Raw genomic sequence first — 24,293 nt, forward strand, 5'->3', positions numbered from 1 at the left:
AATTAATGAATCACATGTCCCGTCATACAAAAACTATGCTGTATAGACTGAAAAAAAACCATATGTTTAATGGGCAAAACACAGCATCTAACTAAAAACTATTGTTATTAATTAGATGTATGTGAATTCGGTTTCCCAAGGCAGCAATAAAATTCAACCGAACGTGTTAAAACTAAGTAATATATATATATATATATATATATATATAATGAATGTTATGGCAGTTTCACATTTGGAATTCGGTTGAAGAGAGAATTAGCATTTCAACTCAATTGTCAGCTATGCTTTTATCTTTCAGTTGCACGATCGTTTGTTAATACCACACCAATCATATGCACGTTTTAATAACCTGCCTTTGCTGTCTGTTTCGCGTTAGGCTTAATTACCTTAAAGGGAGAAAAGTCACAAAAGAGAAAAATGTTCCTGGTCCGGGGATTCCCTTATTCAGGTAATATTCACTAATTTCATGTTGTCAGTCTGTGGTGTGCTAGTATCGGTAAGTGGTGCTATTATTTGATCCATTCCACGTTAAAAAATTTAACCTTGAGATAGATAAGTGGCTGATAAAAAAAAAAAAAAAAATTCCTGCGAACAATCAGAAGCAACAGAAACACTCAAAAAAAAAAAAAAAAAAAAAAAAGAGGACAGTATTTCATATTTTACCAGAACAGCCCGCATCATCTTCAGAACCAAACGGTAAGAGGCAAAAAATGTAATATTTGCACTTGATTTTTTCAATATTCGCTGTGTATGTTTTGTATTGAATATACATACAATAAATATTATAATAATATATCTCTCTATTACGATTTTTTTTTGGGGGGGGGGGGGGCTGTGAAATATTTTAATTTTTGCTAAGGGGGCCCTGACATCCAGAAGTTTGGGAAGCACTGGTCTAAGGCACTATTTAATGTATCAATCCACCTATATCTTGGTCTTCCTCTGGGTCGTTTTTCTGCCAACCTAGCAGAGAACATCTCTTTTGCTAATCTTTCCTCGCCCATTCTGTTTAAATGACCATACCACCTGAAATTAGCTCTGCTAATGCATTCCTGGATGTTGACAATGTCAAGTTCTTTCCTAATATCCTCATTTTTAATATATTGCCATTGATTCCATCTGTTCGTGCCCCTAATCTTTCTAAGGACTCTCATATCTGCAGTCTCTAGTCTTTGGTCAAATGTTTTACTTCTGACCCAGCTCTCAGATCCACAAGTTAAATCTGGTTTAAAACACTGTCTTATTTACAGTTAATTTAGTGTTCCGACTAATTTCTCTCTTATTCCATATGAATTTATTCAATTGACTTCCTACTATATCAGCTTTGTTGATTCTGTTGTCTATTTCCATATTTAATTTACCATCTTCACTAAAAATCGTGCATAAGTAGCTGAAATGCTTTACTTGTTCTATACACAGTTGACATTTTCATTGATTCTGCCTATTTTCATTGTCTTCTTATTGCTGACCTTCACACCATATCTATTACAACAGTTTTTCAATTTAGTCAGGGAATCTTGAAGACTGGTAGCGGATTTATTTAGAAGTATAACATCTTCTGCATAAAGCAAAGAGCTGACATTAATATCTCTAATTTTGATATCAGGTTTAATACCACTTTCCTTTATAATGTGATCCATATAGATAATGAATAACAGAGGGGATAATGTACATCCTTGTCTGACACCAGATTTAACATTAAACCATCATCCTGTAATAAATTTAGTTTAATCCATTATCCAAGTGTGTGCAAACAAAGTTTGCACCTGAAAGTATCTTCAGGACTGGGGTAAAGTGGTACAACACTGCGCAACTCCTTGCAAAGGTGGAGCAAGATACCAACACTTTAAACTTTCAACATCATCCTGTACTTCCTTCAATTCTAACTGCTAACTTACAACTCATATAGAGACTAAGCATTGCTTGATATAATGCCCCATTGACACCATATAACTGTGATGTATTGAATAGCTTCTCTCTTGGCACCTTGTAATATGCCTTTTCCAGATCTACAAAACTTAAATACACATCTTTGTTATATTCTCATGCTTTCTCAACTATTTGTCGTAAAGTGAAGATCTGATCCTGACAGCCTCTATTTGGCCTGAATCCAGCTTGTTCTTCAGCAAGCTTTTCTACCACAATTCTTCTCAACCGTTTCTCAAGTATGCTTGCGTAGATCTTGCCAGGAACATTCAGTAGGGAAATACCTCTGTAATTCTCACATTCAGTTTCATTTCCCTTTTTATATATGGGCGCTCTATGAACACTCTACTCCAATCATCATGAATTCGTCCCTCTGTCCAGGCCTTCTGAACTATGCAGTGCAGACACTGTAGGACTTTTATACCTCCATACTTCAGCATTTCTGGTCGAATATCATCTTCCTGCTGACTTTCCACATTTCAAGCCTTTAATTATGCTTTTACTACTTCAAGTATGGATATGTATGCCTGTTGAGTGTTTTTTACCACTGTGCTATCACTGCTTGTTTCATTTAGCAATTTTTTGAAATAATTACTTCATACTTCAAGGATATCTTTTTCTCCAGTTTTCATATCACCTTTATCATCTCTAATTCCTTTGAGAACACATTTTCCTCCATTTCTGAGCTTCTTCAACAACTTCCAGAATATCTTGCCACCTTCGTGATATTTATTTTCTATGTTCTTACCAAAGTCTTCCCATGACTTTTGTTTAGCCAGTTTTACACAGTGTTTAGCTTTCTTACATTTGTCTCTGTATTCTCTAAGAGCACAAACTGACTTATTTGCCAGGAACTTTTGATATGCTTTCTTCTTTTCCTTCACTGCCTCTTTAACTTCATGTGTCCACCATGGAATTCTGATTTTTCTATCCTTGCAGACAACCTCATTACATGCCTCTCTGGCTGAATCAATCAGGGTTTTCTTCAAGGCTTGCCACTAATCTCCAAGATTTGGTTCCTGTTCTCAAACTCTTTCATTTTTTCTTCAATAATCTTTGTGTATTTTAGTTTACAGTTCACATCTGAGAGCTGCTCAACTTTTATTCGCTTTAAAACTTTCTTACATGTTTTTCTTTTCAAAATGAAATTCAATTTTATCCTGCTCAAGGACTAAATAGTGATCACTTCCAATTTCAAATTCTCTGTACACTGTAGTGTCCTGCACCAGAGAAAACATCACTATCGACAATAACATAGTCAATGAGACTTTTCTTATTCCTTGTCCTCTTCACTCCATGTGAATTTGTGTACATTTTTATGTTGGAACATGGTGTTAGTAATAACCAGTCCATGTCCTGAGCAGAAATCCAACAGGTATTTGCCATTATTATTAGCTTTGCTCTTTTCTCCAAATTTTCCCAAAATATTTTTGTATGTCTGACAATCATTTCTTACTCTGCTATTTAGATCTTCAACAAGGACCAACTTTTCCTCTTTCATTGTGTCAGTTGCTTTCTCTAAAGTATCAAAAAATTCCTCCACTTCTACCTTAGTAGAACCTTCTGTGGGACCATAGGCACAAAAAAGTCTCATTGTCTAGTTCCCTAATCTCATATTTGTCCACATCACTCTACTTGAGACCGCCTGCCATTCAAGAAGATTAGCCATTTTTTTTGTGTCAAATACTATGGCTGCTCTTTTTTTTTTTCATTGATTGTCATTACCTAAATATCACATTTTGTATTTATTTGTCAGAAAGATCTTACCAGTTTTTGTCTTTTTTGTTTCAGCCATTCCTATTATGTCGATCTGGTACTTATCTAATTCCTCAGCTAGCTCCATTTCTTTGCCATTCAGGCTTCTTATGTTGTTAATACCGATCTTTAACTCTAGTGATGTTGAGTTGGGGTGTGTTTTCAGATTTCTTCCAGTAGCTGACGTTTTGCTGTTTGCCCTGGTTCCCTGGCAAAACCTTGTTTAACCGGGCGACGCCCCATCCGGCATGAAATTCTGTCATGTTGTACCATCATTTTGTATTTTGGTTTAAACCAATAAGAATACAATTTAGTCGGCTAAATCCCAAATTGCCAGCGCATCCTTGTTTGTTCGGTATCCAAGTATATGCCTAACAGGGTGCACCACGAGAAGGCGAGGATTGGACGTTAGGTCAGAAGCCCTGGTCGGTTGTCTGCATTCTTTTAAAGGTTATGTGGAGGTCTCCTCTCAGTTATACAGCTTTGACCCTTAAGCACCCCATGTCCATGGGGTGCTTAAGAGTCACATATGATGTAATTTGCTATGTATGTTCAGATCAATTTCAATTTCTAAATCTGAAATTTTGGTCTGAAGTAAAAATTGATAAAAGACTGGAAACCACATATGAGAGTTCAGAAGGAAAGGGAATGAACTAATGGCATCAGGAGTAGAATAATATTAAAATTAAGTATTATAAAAGAACTTGACATAATAAGCATTCACAAATGTATGAGTAGAGGTAATATTATTATTATTACTATTATTACGGGCAACTCCAGGGAGTCATTAGACTCATCGAGGGAGGCCCCAAATCATATTCATCACAACTATTCGACATTCATACAGTATCTATCATACCTCGCCTTAAACTCATTCACTGTCACAGCATCCACCACAGACTCAGGGAGCGCATTCCACTCATTCACTACTCTAAAAGTAAAGAACCCAGCTCTAACACCTTTACTAACCAAACTTTTGCCCAGTTTCCATGGATGTCCCCTAGTCCTCCCACAACCAGCCCTGTTCTCAAAAATATCTTCTGAATTAATTTTATAGAAACCCTTCAGTAATTTGAATGTCTCAATCATATCTCCCCTCCTCCACCTATCAACCAATTTTTGCAACCCACAAATCCTCAACCTGTTCTCATACGGTTCATTCCACAGACCTGCTATCATCTTGGTCACTCGCCTCTGGATCCTCTCCACCTCCTCCCCATCAAGAAGAAACCTAGGTGACCAAATCTGAACACAGTAGTCGAGATGGGGTCTTATCAAGGCTCAACACAGAGGAACAATAACCTGCTTGTCAACATATTCTTCAGCAACCAAGTGATTTGATGAGCTGATTTGGCCACTTTTGCAATGTGTCCCCTAAATTTCAATTCCTTATCCACCAACACTCCTAAATCTCGTGCCTCATCAATTTCCTGGAGCACGGTTCCACCAATGTAGTAAACTGCCGCCAATCTACTAATATGGTGATATGGTTAATTAAACAGAATGAAAGAAGTAAGAAAGAAAAAAAAAAAGAGAGAGAGAGATGCTTGATGTTAAGAGAAAGACCTAAAGGAATAGTGGAAACCTGATAAATAACAGATTAATCTCTCTGAAAGAAACTGACAGCAAAGCATGTAATAATGTAATAGTGCAGTACTAGCATGGTATCCAGTATGCTCATAGAGAGTACATATCAGGAAATGATGATGGTGGTGATGAAAATGATGTAACATTAAATCAACATCCTAGCAATACGCAAAACAAGAATGAAGTTCAGAATATGTGCAGGACACCTCCACCATAAGTGGAGGACAGGTAATTATTATGGGGGATTTCAACTATGGGACGATAGACTGGAAGGAGGAGAGGACACATGAGAGGAAAGAAATGGAATTTATGCAATTACTAAGGGATAATTACCTGAAACAATATGTGATGGAATATACTAGGGGTTCAAGAGTGCTCGATCTAGTAATTGCATCTGAGAATTTGTCTATAACGAATATGACCATGTTGCCACCAACTGGTGAAAGTGATCATATAGTTTTGACATGGGAGGTGGCTAAATGTGTGAAATTTTCAGTTAAGACAGAGTATATGTGGAATTACAAGGCTGATAAGTATTGACAAGCTTAGGAGATTGCTTGGATCAGTGTCATGGCATGTAAAACTGCAAGGGTTGGATGTTGACAGTGCATGGGAAGTGGTAAAGGAGTGTTTGAGGGAGGTAATTATATACATGGAGTCAGGAGAGTAAATAGATGTATAAGTAAATGGATAAGTTAAATGGATGCAGATCATCATTAAGCTGGAGCTGCAAAAAAAGAAACAATTGTGGAGGGAATTTAAGGAGAAAGGTCACCAGGGCACATGAACAGTATAAGGCACTGGCCAGAAGGGTAACTAGTGTGGTAAGAATGGCAAAAGAAGAGTATGATAGGAAGTTAGCAATGCAGGCTAAAGTTAAGCATATCAAACAGTTCTCTAGATATGCTGCAAGTAAAAGAAAGAATGTATATGGCAAAATGATTTTATTGAATGCTGATGGTAAGTAGGTAACTGAATCAGTCGAAATAGTAGAATTACTAAGTGAACACTTTGCAAGAGTATATCATCCAGGTGGTGATATTATTATTATTATTATTATGTGACACCTCCAGGGAGTGCTCTGAGACTGATCGACGGAGAGTGTGCCAACAGCATGCGTACACCCTTCCAACTACTAACCATGCTCAAACTTGCTTAACTTTTTGCTTGAGCCATTAGTAGCAGAGACTCTACCTATATTGCAGGAATGAGAGTGTCAAAGGCTTATATGGGAACTGAGGTAAATGAAATTGAGGTGCATAGCATATTACAGAACCTTAATGTGAATACAGCTTTGGGATTGGATCCAGTTCAAGTTTTATGTGAAGCAGTGAGAGAATTGTCAGTGTCCTTGACCATATTGTTTAATCTAAGTCTCAGCTCTGGGTTAGTCCTGAAGGGGATGGAAAGAGGGGGGGAAATAGTTTCATTGCATAAAGGAGGCTCCAAGACTGTTGTAGTAAATTACTGATTGATCAGCACATCAGGAGTTGTTTAAGGAATATTGGAGAAGTTGGTCAAGAGCAAAATACAGGAATGGGTGGATGGAAATGGGATACTGTATGGGGGGGGGGTGAGCATGATTTTGTGAAGGGTGGGTCATGCCTCAGTAACTTGCTCATGTTTTATAATACAGTGACAGCTGAGTTGGATAAAAGTAAAGGGTTTACAGTGATACTGTTGGACTTGCAAAGACCTTTCACAGGATACCACATGGAATTCTAATCAGTAAACTGAAGCACATGAGGATGGATATAGGGTTGGTAAGATGGATAGGAGAGTAGTTGATAGAGAGCTATCAGAGAGTAGTTTATTCAGGAGTAGAGTCCAAAAGAAGGCCTGTGACTAGTGGTGTGCCACAGGGTTCTGTTCTAGAACCACTACTTTTTAATATGTACATTAACGATACAGGAAAGGATCTGAGAAAAACTGTTCAGTTATTTGCCAATGATGCAAAGTTGGGTAGAGCAATAGTTAATACAGATGATGTCAAAATTTTGAAGGATGATTTGAATAGATTGGCAGATAGGGCAAAGGAGAATGAATGTCAGTTTAATGTGGCAAAGTGTAAGGTTATGCATTTTGGGGTGAAAAGATTACTAGCTGTATACCACATTCGCAGAACTGTTTTCCAGGAAATTAAAGAAGCCAGAAACTTGGGAGTGTTAGTGGATAGGGAGTTAAAGTTTAGGGGGGGCACATAGCAAAAGTGGCTAAAGCAATTCAGATTATGGTTACTGAAGAATACTTTGATGAGCAGAGACAAGCAGGTTATTGTTCCTCTTTATTGAACCTTGATATAGTACGTCCACAGATATGAGATCCTTCGACACTTCTGTGCATGTCAATAGAAGGAGAATCCATTCTGATAATAAGGTAATCAATCTGTATTGTGAGATGAGTTGTTTATTATTAAACATCAGAAAATTAACTTCTCTTTTATGATCATTGTAGTTTTTAAAGTGGTAACTATTTTGCTTGTATAACAGTTGGAAAACAGTTCTGCGAACTGTTTTCCAACTGTTATACAAGAACGAATTGGTCTACAACATGATTTCACATGTTGTTGACCAATTCGTTCATCGCCTTATTTCTTTCTCCCCTTCAACATGAATTGACTCTTCTTGGCAGTCTGCCAATGAGAACTCTCCCTTCTGTTGTCAGACTATAAGACTCCATCTTGACTACTGCACGCAGATCTGGGCGCTATAGTTTCTTGGTGGTGAGGAGGATCCAGAGGTGAGTGACCAAGATGGTAGCAGGTCTAGAACAGGTTGAAGATTTGTGGGTTACAGAAACTGGTTGATAGGTGGAAAAGGGGTGATATGATTGAGACATACAAACTGCTGAGGGGTTTTTACAAGATTAATTCAGAGGAAATTTTTCAGAACAGGTTTGGTGGTGGTGGGAGAACTAGGGGCCATCTATGGAAACTGAGTAACAGTGTAATTAGCAAGGGTATTAGAACTAGGTTTTTTGCTTGAGAGTGGTGAATGTGAATGAGTAGAATAGGTTGCTAGAGTCTGTTGTGGGTGCCATGACTGTGAATGAGTTAAAAACAAAGTATGATAGATACTGTGAAAATGTTGGATAGTTCTTGACATGATGTTTAGGGCCTCCCTCAATGAGTCTAAGGACTCCTTGGAGTAGCCTGTAATAATAATAATATACTGGAACAACTGATTCCAAATCTTTTTTATGACATCTTCCAACAATCTCACTACATTGGAAAGAGGTGAACCTACACATACACACAGCAGGAATTATTGAAACATAAGCATATATGTGGCAATTTTGATGCTAAAGTTAGTAAATGGTACAAATGGGAAAAAATCCACTGAACCATAGGTCACAGGATATAGCAAAGGAACTGAATAGTTAGTTGGATGATAGATCTGATCAAAGCTAAAACATTATACATGAACAATTTTTAAGTTTTGGTAAAAGGTGGACATTGCAATCATTTAGTGGTAAGTGAAAAATCAACTATTGTAGAGTATATTCTTACTGGCTATTAACAGTTGAAGTCATTAGAAAAACACTGAGATATATGTGCAGCTCATTGCCTCGTAAGAGAAACTCTCAAAATAAATAAAATACAAGAATATAAATTAAGTGGATATTAAATCCAACATCATATCAAAGCCGAATACAGAAACTATAAAAGTTTCATGCAAAAATTGGCCAGAGAGCTTGCAGGAATACACTCGCTGCAATACTACGAGTTGCCTTAGCCGAACCTTATAGGAAGCATAAACGCTCAAAGCGCCAGTATATTTGCCTCCTATTGGTCCATTTTGATAAGGTTTCACTGATCTGACAGCTGTTTCTAACTCATTGGTTTTCATCAGAGACCAGGCAGAAACCTAAGAGAGCAAAAACTCTCAGTACTAAGGAACTCGAAGCGACAGAGAGAGAGAGAGATGTATTTTCCCTAAGTGAACTCTCAGTTAGTGTATAAAGTATTCATTAAAATAAAGAGCCAGAAGGCTTCACTTTGGTGATGCAAAATTATATAAATTAAGTGGATTAGGTAGAAGGTGTTCATGCTTCTTATAAGGTTCGGCTAGGGCAACTCATAGTATGGTGGTATATTGTATTCTGCACGCTCTGGTCAATTTTCGCACGAAACGTTTATAGTTTCTGTATTCGGCTTTGATATGATTTGGATTTAATAATCCACTTAATTTATATAATTTTGCATCACCAAAGTGAAGCCTTCTGGCTCTTTATTTTAGTAAATACAAGAATATATTTGAAATACATTCAAATAGACAGGGTTTAGAAATGGTGTCAAAGAAATGGATTTGTGCCCACAAGGTGACACAGAACTGGACCTAGAGTTAACTAAAACCCTCTCAATACAATGCTGTAACTGCTACTTAGAAGGAAGACTTAAAGACACAGGCAATGATTGCCTATAATGCAAACTAATTTCTAAACTACTAAGGGAAAAAAATTAAGGAAGACTAATTAAATATAAAGAATTTTGTTGGGCCCAGCATTGAAGTTGCCATCCTTTAGTTTACCTTCCACACTCTTCCCGAGTTCTCTCTCTCTCTCTCTATAGCCAATCATCGCATATTGCCGTAGAAAGATCTAAGATCTCTCTCTCTCTCTCTATTTCTATATATATATATATATATCTGCATTCTTCTCAATTCAGAAGTTCTTCGAGGTTCTATTTTATTGCACAGCCTTTTCTTCTATATGTAAATGACATCCTTCCACTGAATAGTAACTGTATCTATGGTTCTTATGATGATATCATCATCTTGTCGCTTGCCTTGAGATTCTCTGCAGAAATTCCACAGGGCTGTAGAATTTCAGATTGAAAATATGGGTCATAAAGTTTAGGTGACGGACAGAAGAGAGCAAGAAAGGGGATTAAGATAAAGTGATACAGAAGAAATTTTTCAATAAATGACAAGGGAGAGGAAAAGGAATCAAACTCCTGGAAGATGTCGCTGCTATTATATCTGCTTAATACCATTCTAATCAAAAACTTCCTAATAATTCATGATGATGTTTAGAAGAGGGCAGTTCTGATGGGGGTTTTGCTTCTTTTCTTCCTGTTTCATCCATCTATCTCTATACTCTGGAACAGCCATCTTACAAATTTTCCCAATGACTAAAACATCTAGCCTGTTCAAGAATATTAATAGGTTTCTTCTCTCCTAATCCCTGACTACAGACAGCAGTAGGCACTATAGTTGCACTCAAGACTGATATTAAAAACTGACACTCTACACTAAGGCAAATGATCCTGCTTTCATGGCTGAAATCATCCAAAAACACACAAACAGGAATAAAATGAACAACAAAACATTCTATAATAATCAAATTTTATCTAAACGAAAATAAAACCTCCAGCACTTGGTGTCTAATGTTTTTACATCAGGCATCATTTGTAGTTTAGCAATGCATGAAAAAAAGATAAGTTTCAGGAACTCACAACATAAAATCGGAAGAAACATAACAAAGTAGATGTGATTCTCAATGTCCTGGCAAGAAGATTCACATGGATACAGCAAGGCAAAACAGCCAGAGAATGAAAAACAGCAAGTACTGTACTTCCCCCCAAAAAAGACAACACAGAGAATATTAATAACTACAGATCCATGTACTTGCTATCACACACATATTGTACACCCACAGTTGTGAGAACCCTAGCTGGAACAGTGCCAAGAAGAGTCAATTCATGTTGAAGAGGAGAAAGGAATAAGGCAATGTATGAATTCATCACAAACACACGAAATCACGTGCTTTATACATAAAATTTTCCAATTGTTATACAAACAAAATATTACCACTTTAAAAACTAGAATTTCCATAAAAGAAAAACTAATTTTATGACGTAATTATAAACACCCATCCCACGAAATGCATTGATTACCCTTCTGCCATGCGCAAAAGTGTCAGGGGGGGGGGTCTTGCATCTGTGGCCAGACAGTATATTTATTATTTGCGATGATCACTGATGATAGCCAAAAATATTGCAAAGACGCTAAGGATATCTAGGGAATGAGTTAGGGTCATTATCCACCAACATCTGGACATGTAGAAGCTCTCAGCAAAGTGGGTCCCCAAATGTTTGAATGCCGACCAAAATAGAGAATGCGTGCTCTCATCTGAAGCGATTTTGGGTCATTTTGAAAAATTAGGTGCAAAATTTTTAGCTTGTATTGTGACTGTTGATAAAAACATGGCTTCATCACTTTGACCCAGAGACCAAACAACAGTCAATGGAGTGGAGACACAAAGGTTCTCCATGGCTAAAGACATTCCAAAGCTAAGTCAGCATTGAAGGTTCCTGCCATTGTCTTTTGGGATATAGATGGTGTAATCCTTACCAAGTACCTCAAAAAAAGGTGAAACTGTTACAGCAGCAGTTTATTCAACAGCTCTGAAGTAACTGAAGGAGGTACTGAGGGGAAAACATCATGGGACTCTGAGCAGAGCATGTTGCTTTTGCAGGACAACCCACCCTCACACTACTCATGAAACCCAACAGACAATACACAACTTGGGCTTTCAATGTCTACCTTACCCACCCTATTCGCCAGACCTGGCCCCATCTGACTATTTCCTATTCCTAATTTAAAGAAACAAAGTTTACCACAGATGATGAAGTCATATCTGCAGCTGAATACTGGTTTGTGCAACAAGGGAAAGACTTTTTATCTCAGAGGATTGCAAATGATGCAGCAGCGTTGTAACAAGTGTATAACACTTTGTGGGAAATATGTAGAAAAATGTGCAAGTTACGTGATTCTACCTTGATTCCTTCATTGTGATTATCACAACTTTTCAGCACACCCTGTGTGTGTTTCTTCTTTGAGTGTCATCTACTATTGGAGGTCAGTGGCAAATTTTTAACCAATCTTCAGCCACTGTGAACAGTCCCTCAGAGTTTGTGCCAGTCCACTGTCTGCCAGCCAAGATTTTTTCATCTTCCTTGTTCTCTTCTTCCATTTATCTTCCCTTTTATAATCAATTAAAATAGCTTATATTTTTCATTATGAAGTAGGTGACCAATATATGCAGTTTTTCATCTTTTTATGGTATCTAAAAGTTCATGTGATTTCCTTATTTGTTCCCGTACTTCTCGATTGGAAATTTTTGCTGTCCATGGAATTTTTAATATTCGTCTGTATAACCACATTTCAAAAACTTTAAAGTTTTTTTGTTTTTTTTTAAATCTATGTTGTCTTCAAGGTCCAAGTTTCTGCACTGTATAGCGGTACAGACCATACACAGCATTTAAATATGTGTACTCTAATCTCTAAATTTAAATTGCGGTTACACAGTGCTGATTTCATCGGGAGAAATTTTTTTCTTGCCATTTCTTCATTGAACTAGCATCTGAGATATTTAAATTTTGTCACTCTTTCTATTTGTTTCCCATTTAAAGAAAGTGTTGAATCAAGAATTGGTTTTTTGCTTACAACCATGAATTTAGTTTTGGTGATATTTATTCTTAATCCCATTTTTTCACTCTCTTCCTTCACTAGTTCCAGAAGATTTTGAAGATCCTGAATATTATCAGCCAGGAGAGCTGTGTCATCAGCATATCAGATGTTATTGGTGATTTCACCATTTACATTAATCCCTTCCTCTCTTCCTTTTAAGATTTTTTGAAATATGGCTTCTGAGTATATGTTAAAGAGAAGAGGCGACAGCACACATCTTTGCCTTACTCCTCGTTTGCTGTTAATGGAGTCTGTAATAATGTCATCAACTTGAACAGATGCCTTTTGGTTCCAATATAAGTTTTCAATGATCTTGATGTCTTTACCATCTAATCCAATTCTTTTTAATAATTCAATCATTTTATAGTATGTTGGACACTGTCAAATGCTTTCTTGAAGTCAATGAAGCAAATTAATACCTCCTCGTTTTGGTCACCATATTTTTGGAACAGAAAAGAGCCTCTCTCGTTCATTCCCAAGCCGAATTGAGTATATATATATATATATATATATATATATATTTACACACACACACACACACACACACACACACACACACACACACACACACACACACACACACACACACACACACGGAATACAACATTGAAAGAATAATGAAGTTTAATCACAACCCAATGTGTAATGGAAAGGAGAATATACAATTTAAGTGAATCAGTTCCCACAAAGTATAGATAAATCAGGAAGTAATAAAAACAATATACAATAATAAGATAACATTTACAGGGCACATCACAGGAATCAGAGATAAACAGATAATCAGTGTTATTAGCTGGCATTCTCCAACTGAGACGATCCACTGTCAAAGCACTAAGGAAGAAGTAGAGAAGATTGCCCCAGAATAAGAATCCATAACTGAAATTACAAATCCATCAAGGAATAATATAAATATATATATATATATATACATATACACACATATATACTAGTCAGAAATTAAAGTGTTTTACCTTGGGATCACTCAAATCAATATCAGCTTCCACATGAACCCAAGAAGTGCCACAACCTTCTTTGATGCCTGAGTCTTTTGTTAATGCCTTTTCTCTTTTTTGAATGTTATGCCTTCTCTCTAAAGATGAGTCATGAAAATCTTTATTTTCATGACTGGGAATTTTATTATCTCTAGTAAATAGTGAAATAGGCATTCTCTCAGTTTCATTTCTGGCAATAAGAGCATTTAGTTCTTGAATTTTGTCTGCAACTGTCATATTACACGAATCTATGGCCAAATGATGCTCAAGCTCTGCTATTAAATCTTCTTTCTCAGATTTCCCTGCCAAATCATCTAATTTATGAGTTTTCTCCATCTTTTCAAGAGCAATTTTTTTTGCACCTGAATGTTTTGTTGAATCTTTCTTTAGCCTATCCTCCTCATTAACAGACCTGATAACTTTAACAGCTTCTTTAACATTTTGCAATAAATTATTATCATTGTTATTTTGAAGCCTATTCTCATTTATTTTCTGAGTATCCAGTTTGACAGATCTACGACTACTACTTTTCTTAGCATTTGAACTTTTTCTACTTGCAGAGTGCTTTTTCTCATCCCTAATTCTTCGAACATCCAGTTCTGTGTGTGTTCGAGACTTGACATGACTTCTGGAACTCCGTGTCCTTTTCTCTGGACTTGGATTTCTTACAGGAATTTTAGTTTTTTCAGTTGGGGATCGCTTGCTCTCCACTGCAACATAACTACTGGTTGCTTTAGCAGACCTTCCCAAAGAGGGTCCTGTAGGTAAAATTACAACTGCTGTTTTCATTTTATTTCTTTTTGGAGGGATTTTTGGAGGCATTTTTCGGTGTTTTATCATCTCTGTTTGTTCAGAAGGAAAATTCTTTATTTCTTTTGATGTATTGCTGAGCACAGATATTGGTGATGCATAACTGTTATTTTTAGCAAATTTTTCTACTTGCAGCACATATTCAGATGCATATTTAACTTCTGAAGGCTGGCTGCTATTTAATCCATTCTTCTTACAAAATTTTTCTGAAGAAATATTTACTTCTATTTCTGCTTTATCATGTGCTTTCTCAGCAGCTGGACTTGCCATGCTCATTTGTTCTTTATCTTTCAAGTCCAATTCAGCTACTACTACTACTACTTCATTCTTCTGAAGATTTTCAAAAGTTGAATCATTCCAAGGTTCATCAATATGATGGTTATCATTTAATATTGAGCAAGATGTTATCACAGTGGTTTCCATTTTAGTTTTAATAGCTGAGTTTGCTTTCACTCCATTTTGTACCTCTTCCGTTTCTGTGTTATGACTTTCTTTTGTGGCAGGTGATTTGGTCCTTGTTTCTTCCTCCCTTTTTACTGAAATAGACAAATCTATTTCATCTTTCTGACTTTCTTCTCCCTCATCTTTTTCTAGATTACATTGTTGATGGATTTCATTCATATTAGTAACCAAAGCAACCTGTGTATGCATGGAAGGATGTTCTGTGTCTATATGACTACCTGATTCAGAAGCACTTAAACTCCGAGTAGAACCAACTACACATAACCTGTAAAAGTCCCTATTAAATTCTGTAGCTTCTGGCTGCAAATTATTTGCAGTGTTTTTCTCTTCTGATTCTACATTACTCTGGGGAAGATTAACAGATGTTTCAGCTTCTGTTGTTGTTTCAGAAACATCAAAACAAGAATCTTGCCTACTGCTGATATCGCTCCAGTCTTGCAAAAGTGCTTCCACTTCTTCTCCTACTGGAGATACTCTTTCATTAACTGAAGTGTTATCTGAATGTGAAGGTGTCCACGTCATAGTCGATATACATCTTTCAGAGGATTCATCCATATTTCTGCTTATAAGTTCAGATTCATTCTTTTTTTCTATACTGACAGTGGAATTATCTCTATTATTGCTAATATTTTTCACTTTATCTTCTTGAGGCAAGGTGGGTGCAGGTTCTTTGGAAATTACAGAGTTCCATACTGAGTGACTCCAAAAGTCATCCTGATAGTCATCTTCCATACTATGTTCTTGAATCCTTTCAAGCTGACAAGAGTAGGATTTATCTAATCGATCATCTCCTGAAACACTCCACTGACTTTCCCAATGGACTTCAGTGCCAGAAGGTCCCACTTCTTCTGCAGATACATGAAAACTCCAGTTTCCCACTTCATCCTCATCATACGCATAGCCATTCTATTAAAAAAGAAAAATCCACAGGAATACAGGATGAGCACAGCATGCTAAATTTGGTTGTACAAACAAAACTTTCAATTGAAATCACACCTATATTAAAAAGAACATGCACTATTATTGTTCATGCTTTATAACTATAATAAAGAAGCATGTACTTAACTTTATAAACACCATGTATATTTTTCTTTTTTAATGTAAATCCCACCTGTGAAAGGGCATAAACTTATAGTACAGTAGTACCATGCATGATTAAGTAAGGGCTAGATAAATAATTCTGATACCCTGCATATTGGAGACCTGAAGTGACTTGAAAAAGTTCATGGTGCAATAAAAGGCCATAAGAAATTGACAAGGGAAAAAAAAGTATTTTATTTTATACATGTATCATGTTATATCTTTGTTACAAGTGTGATGAATTAATCAATTTAAATACATGTGAAATATGCTAAATTTGCACTATGAATAGAGACTGTGCTTGGACATCCACATAGTTCACAAGCCCTATTCATTATCTTCAGGCAAAACTGGAAAGCAATATCAAGGAAAAAGGAAAGTCATATGTGGGAATTCACAGGACTCAGTATACTGGGACCTATGCTGTTTAACTTTGATGTGCAAAGTTCAGAGATTGTAGAGATAAATTCAGTTGCTTGCAGATAATGTGAAGCTTAGAAGGGGTTATTAGTAATAGCGATGACACTGTAGCTCTTCAGGAAGATTTGAATAACCTGTACAGGTTGACAAATGAATGAGGATATCGGTTTTAAGGAAACTAAATGAAAGTTGCATTAAAGAAGTCATTAAATTTGGGATCCACCAATTGGGGGGGGGGGCATATTCTATTGGTAGAACCATACTAGAGGAAGTGGAGGATACAAGGGTTTTTGGAATGACAGCTGACAGAAATTTGAAGTTTAGGGATATATTGCAAAGATGGTGATAGTAACCAAGAGGATTTCTGCAATACTGAAAAGGACAATGCTAGCAGAGATAAAATAATGGTGATTCCACTGCATAAAGTCCTGATCAGATAACATTTGGATTACTGGGCTCAAATCTGGTCACTGGGTTTGAAGAGGATGTCGTGACCTTGGAAAACTGCAGAAGCAGATAATAAAAAATTATATCAGGACTGTACAATGTTGCTTATGAGAATAGACTGAGGACATGCAAACTGCAGAGTGTAGTGAACAGAAGACAAAGGGGTGTCCATCTTCTATCCACCAGACTTGAGGTATATAATACAAAACAAATGGGCAATTTCATCTTCTATTCATCTTCATCCATTAGACACAATGGAATAGTTTGATAGATGGATGACTGCCATAAACTAAATAGAATAAAATAATATGAGGAATAAGATATGATATAGTGAAAGGACAATGATAAAATAGAAGTATACGAAAATGGAGCAATGAATGATCTTAAGTAACTAATCATTCATAACATCTCTGTTCACCCAGCATGCATGCTTGTGAAAGACTGGCACATGATTTTCAATACCAGTGTGATAACCACTGTCATACTATTACGTTTTATTATCATTATTTTTTTTTTTAATATTGTGATCCCATACATGGCAGGTCAAGGAACCTATAAGTACATTAGTGGTACATGTGGGATGTAGTAGAGGCCTGAGCTTGAAGGTTTTTTTTTTTTTTTTTTTTTTTTTTTTTTGAAGGGTTGTAGTTGTCTGGAAATACTTCTTGAGGAAGACTGTTCCAGAGGAAAGAGGTGGACAGAATAAAAGAGGATGGATAGAAGCAGGTTCAGTGCGTCTGCAGTTCTTGTATTAACAGGTGCAACAAAAAGTAGAGGAATAATGGTTGTGAATTCACAGGAGCAGTGACCATGGATAAGAAAACACAGTGCTGAAACACTGTGCATATGGAGATAGGGGCTGAAGTGAGTTTGTAAGAGAGGGATCATCTATTCAGCATGCCTATGGATGGAATCAAGGATTTTAAGGGAAGTTTTAGGTGCACCACCCACCCCAAGCATGTGAACAGTCTGGTGATTTATGCATTACTGCTGGTACAAGTAGGTGATCTGGGATCTCTTTTGTGCGAGAAAAGGCAAGACTGTGTTTTGGTGGCAGTGAACATAACAAGGTTGTCCTGACCTCCATTGGAAGATGGTATATAGATCAATGTTCAAAACAATAGTTGTAGATTGTGTAGCCTGGAATGTAAGAGTACTGTACGGTTTGTCAAAATGAGTAGGATGAGTGGAGAGTACTTGCTAGTAAGTAAGCTGTGAGTGGTATTTGTAGTTATTGTGAGTTGATCATTTATGTACAGGAGAAAGAGAGTAGGTGAGATGACAAAGAGCCTTGAGACACTCCAGCATTGGTGGAGAGGGAACCATCTACCATAACTCGCAAACAACAATCAGAGAGAAAGCTGGCTACTCAATTACAGAGGGTGGCAATTTGTTTAGTAGGCCTCAATGCCACACATGGTCAAAAGCACTGGGAATCTCAAGAGTGAGATCACAAGTTTCTCAGAACCTTTCCAGGATTATCAGGTATTCAAGTGGGTAGATGTACAGTTTGTGTTAGATCATTACTTACAGCAAATGACTTCTGTTACTCATCCTGCTTGGAGTAGGGGAAACAGTTGGAATCGTGGACGTTGAGATCGCCCATGAAGATGACTCCACCTGCAATCCAGTTATCCAAATAGTGTAGTCATCTTCATGGGCAATCTCAACGTCCACAATTCCAACTGGTTCTTCTCCTACTCCAACATTACTGACTACGCAGGATGAGAAACAGAAGTCTCTGCTATAAGTAATAATCTAACACAAATTGTACATCTACTCAGATGAATCCCTGATAATCCTGGAAAGTTTGGAGAAACTTGTGCTCTCACCTTTGACATTTCCAATGCTTCCGACCACGTGTGCATTGAGAGATCAGACCTGAAGAGATCTGAGTGGCTATTAGTGTTTAGAGATGGTAAATGCAACAAATAAAAGTTACTAAATGGGGCAAGGAAATCTTGAGCCAGAGCAGGTCAAAAGAAGGGGATTCCAAGTCATTCTCTGAGAGATTTCACAAAGGCATAGGTGCCATCCTTGTAGTGAAAAGAATTGTGAAGCATGTAGTTTGGACACTGGAAATGGACAATAGTAGATTTAGCTGAGATATAGGTTTCTATCAGAAATAAGATGTCTGGTCGGGAAGACTGCAAGTGATGGCAGGCATCATTTATGTTTATGTTAATAATATAAATGTTTATATTATTTTATGTTAATAATAATACAGATGTTAGTAAAGTGAATGTGGAAGTGAGACTTTTCAAGTCTCCAGTAAGTAAGTCAATGCTATAAAGTGTAAGGTTCTGAAAGTTGGTAAGGCAACAACTTGGTTGGGAAATTTTGGAGGTTGAGGAGAGAAAAAAGACCAGGGTGTGGTGGTAGATAAAGTTCACAAGTCACACTGCCCAAGTTGTGAAATCATCACGTCAGATTATGCCAATGATGAAGAGGACTTGAACATGCAGAAATAAAGAGGTTATGGTTGTATTATAGAATGCCTTGATCAGGTCCCATAGGGATTACTGTGCATAGATTTGGTTCCCTGGTTTTCATGGTGATATATTAGAAAGGGTATATTAGATATATTAGATCAGGTACTTAAGTAAATCTTCTTGAGAAGACTAACCTAAGGTGGTAACTGGTCTTTGAAATCTGGGATATGAAGACAGATTAAGGAAATGCAATTTACAAAGCCTCATGAATAGAAGCAGGACGAGAGAGAATGTGATTGTGTTTAATTTGTAAGTTGTTACCAGGTTAATGTGGAAGAAATTTTTCATAGAACGGGGGAGGAGGGGGGGTAGAACAAGGGAAACTCTATAAGGAAGATGTGAGGAAGAGCATGAGGAGCAGGTTCTTCGCATGGAGAGTGGTTGGTGAGTGAAATGCATTGCCTGACAGTGTGGTGAATGTGGATACACTGAATCAGTTTAAAAGCACCATTTGATGAGTTTTGCATGTAAGAGTGTGTGTACCTTCCATGATAAGTCTTTTGACTGCATGGAGATCTGGAGTTAATAATAAGATTATTATTATTAGCTCTAGACCTAGTCACCCTCCTTCTCTTAGATGCAGCATCTCAATACATCACTTTCTGATATCTGTCATTCAATAATTCTTTTATGCATGTTCTAAGTCTATTTTGCACACCTATCCCTTTAAGTTTCTATAAAAATATCATATGTGCAATCCTAACAAATGCTTTAGTAAAATCCAGAAGTATTGTGGTATATCCATTTCCCTTATTCAGCTGTGCTCTCACTTCTATTACATATAATGTGAACAGATTGCTAAAAAAAAGATGCAAACCATGCTATTCTCTATGGTCCTGTATAGAGAATAGCATGGTTTGTATCTTTTTTTAGCATTAAATCTATAATTCATTATATCCGTTCACATTATATGTACATCAGAAGTGCTACTTATAATTCTCTCCAACTTTGTCAGCAAATAACTGAAGATCCTCAGTTAACGATATATCATGTGGACTGATATATCGTTTATAAACAAGTTAAACAACAGGGTGCATCATCTGATGTTTTCTTTCTCTTGGATTTTCATTGGCTTGTTCAGCCGATTTCTTTCATAATTCAATTTTGCCTTTCTCACCATAGTTATTATTTTTCTAGCCAGCTCTTTATACCACTTCTTATCCTTACATGTTAGTGTTTACCAAAGATATCAGTCCCATAACACTTTTTTTATATATACAGTAAAACCCCTTTTTTACACTTTTCACGGGACTGATGGAAAAAAGTGTAAAAAGCAGGAAAGTGTAAATATCAGGAAATGTAAAAAAAATTTTAAAAAAGGCTGAAAGATGACTTACTGCTAGTATGTGAGTCTACATACTCGATTATGAAATTTAATAACTGAAAATAAATGAATTTACAATTACTTATATTTATCTATTTAAAAAAATCTTTAATTGTTGATTTTTTTTTTGCTTTCCGTTTTTTTTTTTTTTTTTTGACATAGCGCCACATTGCTTTGCATTGAGGTGACCTGTTTTTTATTATCGTGTTCAAAGTGGACACGGAGAGTGCAAGAACTTTTGCTAAATGCACACGTGTTCCGGTATGCCAATCCACATGTCGCAGAATTGCCATATTTTCTTCTACCGAAATACATTTTCTGTCTTTTTTCTCCATGTTACTAACATGGATAATCACCACCACAACTTGAAAGCAACTCTCACATGCTAAATTACGTAGCAGAAATTCTGCAATATCAATTCATACTGTGATTGAAAAATCACAGTATCGCTCATCACTACATTACTGCTGCAAGCGTGCAAGTCACCGTGATGGCGGAAACGAAACTACAGCCCAAAGCAACGCCATCTGGGAACAGAAATGCGCATATTTCTGCAGAAATAGATTCGAAAATCAGTATTTCTACCTGAGAAAAAAACGCAAACTACATCAAATTGTTAATGGCGGGAAAACAATATATCATAAGAATAGGCCTTAAGATGGGACCAACGAAAAATGACGTAAATGGCAGGAAAACGTAAATTGCGGGAACGTAAAAACGGGGTTTTACTGTATGTATATATTTCCTCCTTTAGACTGTTAGTCATCAATTTAACTCCCACATGATTTCTTTTCCTGACTCTGGAGATTCAGACAGATATATCATCTTCTGATAGCCTTTGACATACATTGCCAACTTCTCTACCATGTAGTTTCTTCTTATTACTATTATTAATATCAGACCTCCAATGAGTCAAAAGCCTCACTGCAAGAGGTTCACACTCCCATGCAAAAGATCATAAATCTGCAAGGGAAGGATGTTCACATTGCAATATCAGACTGTATACCCAAGGTCAGAAGAGAAAATCAGGTAGGAGTTAGATGGATGAGTAGTATCATAAAGCACATGAGCTGCAAAATAAAAAAATGTTCTGGAGGTTATGTGTGGGTGGTCTAAAAAGTAGTGTGTAGCAAGGCTCTGTGCTAGGACCACTACAGTTTAATTTGTATATAAATGATATAGGAAATAATTTGAAGAGATATTCAGTTGTTTGCTGATGATGCAAAGTTGGGAAGGGTAATAGTAAATCAAGTAATGTAGAGAACATGCAGGATGATTTAAAAAAGCTGACAGAATGGGTAAAACATAATGGATATCAGTTTAATGTGGAAAAGTATAAAGTTATGCATTTTGGGATAAAAAGCTGTATACCACACTGAGGGACTTCTACTCCAAGAAATTGATGAAGGCAGAGATTGGGGGTTTTTTTGGGGGGGGGGATAGTAATAAACAGAGAGCTGAAGTTTAGAGAGCATACCACTATGGTAGCTCACAGGATCACTTAGTTATTGAAAAACACAGTAACTGGCTTGACTAACTAATTTCTGCTCATGCTGTACTTTTGCTGTCTTTACCAAGCAGAGATAAGGGAGTTATCATTCTTTATAAAGCCTCGATATGACCACATCTGGATTACTATGATCAGGTCTGGTCACCTGGATTTCTTGGGGATAAAGAAGTGGTGGAGAAAATATAGAGGCAAGTGACTGAGATGGTGATTGCTCTGTGGAATCTCCCTATGTGGACAGATTGAGGGTTTATGGGCTGCAAAAGTTGGTTGATTAAAAAAAAAAGAGAGGGGATATGATAAAAACATTTAAGTTACTTAATTTTATGAGATTAATACAGAGGAAGTATTTTAGCAGGTTACTAAAGGATTCTTTGCATTGAGAGTGGTCATCCCTGAAAATTGGGTAAGAGTGTGGTTAACAATGTGTGAAGACTAGATTTTTTGCTTGGAGAATGGCGTACGAATGGAATGGCTTTCCAGAGTCAGTTGTGAATGCTTTGCCTATTAATAGATTCAAGGAAAAGTATGATATTGTGTGGATAGTTTGGGTCTCTAACAGTGAGTCTTTGGACTCCGTGGAGGTGTCCATGCAAAAATAATAATCAAACTGTTTCTGCACTCACCACACTCTCAGGTAATGCATTCTACTCATCAATCACTCTCAATGCAAAGAACTTGCTACTCACTCCCTTGCCACACATTTAAACAATATATATATATATAAAGAAAAAAATCTCACTTGAAGTTTTCTTGGCTTGACTAATTTCTGCTCACAATGTACTCTTTCTGTCTTTACCAAAAGATTATTACCAATATTTATCTTGTGACAGGGTTTTCTTCCAGAGTTCATGTTTAATCTTTCATTCACCCATTTTACTCTGTTTTATAAGACTTTTCACCTTGGGAATACACTCAGACATTTAGTACACAAGCAGTGCCTGTCTCTTTTTCATCCAATTCCTCTTTTCGTGATATAGCTCCTGGTTGTCTGTTAAGTTTTTCATAATCACTAACCTTATAGTTCCACCTATATCCTTCCATGACAGAAGTTCTCATATGATTGTCTACAACCCAGGTGATCATCTCATGGTCACCCTCTCTAATTGGAGGAAGTTTAGACCCTCCATTCATAATCATATTCTCTGATGATATGATCAAATCTAAGACTGTCAACCCTCCTATACCCCGTTACGTATTGCCTAAGATGGCTGTCCCCTAAACTTAAGAAATTAATTCTCCTTATTCCTTCATGTTATTTATTCATTCTCCAATAAATATTACTGTAATTTAAGTCACAAAAACAATCACCCTTCTCCTGTTCACTAAGCACCAATTTGTCCATAAATTTGTCTCTCCCTCCATATTCCCTAGCTCAGTGTTTCTCAACCTGTGGTCTGCGACAATGGGATAGGTGATCCGCAGGCAGACTTAAATTAATTAAATAAACTTTTTTTTTTTTAATTATCCAAACAAAACAAATAAGTAAAAATTATTGAAATCCAATGGAGCCTTAAAAAAAACAACAACAAATAGCGTCAGAATGTTCAAAGGCAGAAGCAATAAAACTATACTGTTTTTCACTTCACCCCTCTTTTATTATTTGTCATTCTGCCGCTAAATTTGTAGCTGCAGAATGATGAATAATAAAAGAGGGGTAAAGTGAAAAACAGTATAGTTTTATTGCTTCTGCCTTCCCTTGCTGTTTTGTCATATTTGAAGTGAACATATGTTATCCACATTTCAACCAACTGCTTGTTGTTATTGATTTTTATTATTGAAGGTTTTCTTCAACCGAGGCTCAGTATATCTTCAGAAGTGCTAAGTGATACTTGAACAAAGTGTGTCATAAGTTAACCCCAGTATTTCTATATTTATATATTTTGCAGAAATGTTATTTTAATAATGGAAAAGTGGCTTAGAACTAGGACTTTGAAAAGAAGAGCAAATGAAACAGGTTATTACTATTATTACGGGCAACTCCAGGGAGTCATTAGACTCATCGAGGGAGGCCCCAAA

At 36.6% G+C, this 24,293-nt stretch overlaps 1 protein-coding gene across 6 annotated transcripts in view; it reads right to left on the bottom strand.

Moving 5' to 3' along the window:
• LOC150109601 (uncharacterized) overlaps positions 1 to 24,293 on the bottom strand; it is a 426,121-nt gene that overhangs the window by 13,411 nt on the left and 388,417 nt on the right. For all 6 annotated transcript variants that reach the window (XM_090413762.1, XM_090413780.1, XM_090413753.1 and 3 more), the window contains one exon: positions 13,712 to 15,910. In XM_090413762.1, the coding sequence (XP_090269888.1) occupies positions 13,712 to 15,910 (2,199 nt within the window). The remainder of the gene's footprint in view (positions 1 to 13,711; positions 15,911 to 24,293) is intronic.

Source organism: Typopeltis vanoorti, chromosome 2 (genome assembly GCF_054136105.1).
Source record: "Typopeltis vanoorti isolate ZY-2024b chromosome 2, IOZ_Tvanoo_1.0, whole genome shotgun sequence".
NCBI classification, from domain to species: domain Eukaryota; kingdom Metazoa; phylum Arthropoda; class Arachnida; order Uropygi; family Thelyphonidae; genus Typopeltis; species Typopeltis vanoorti.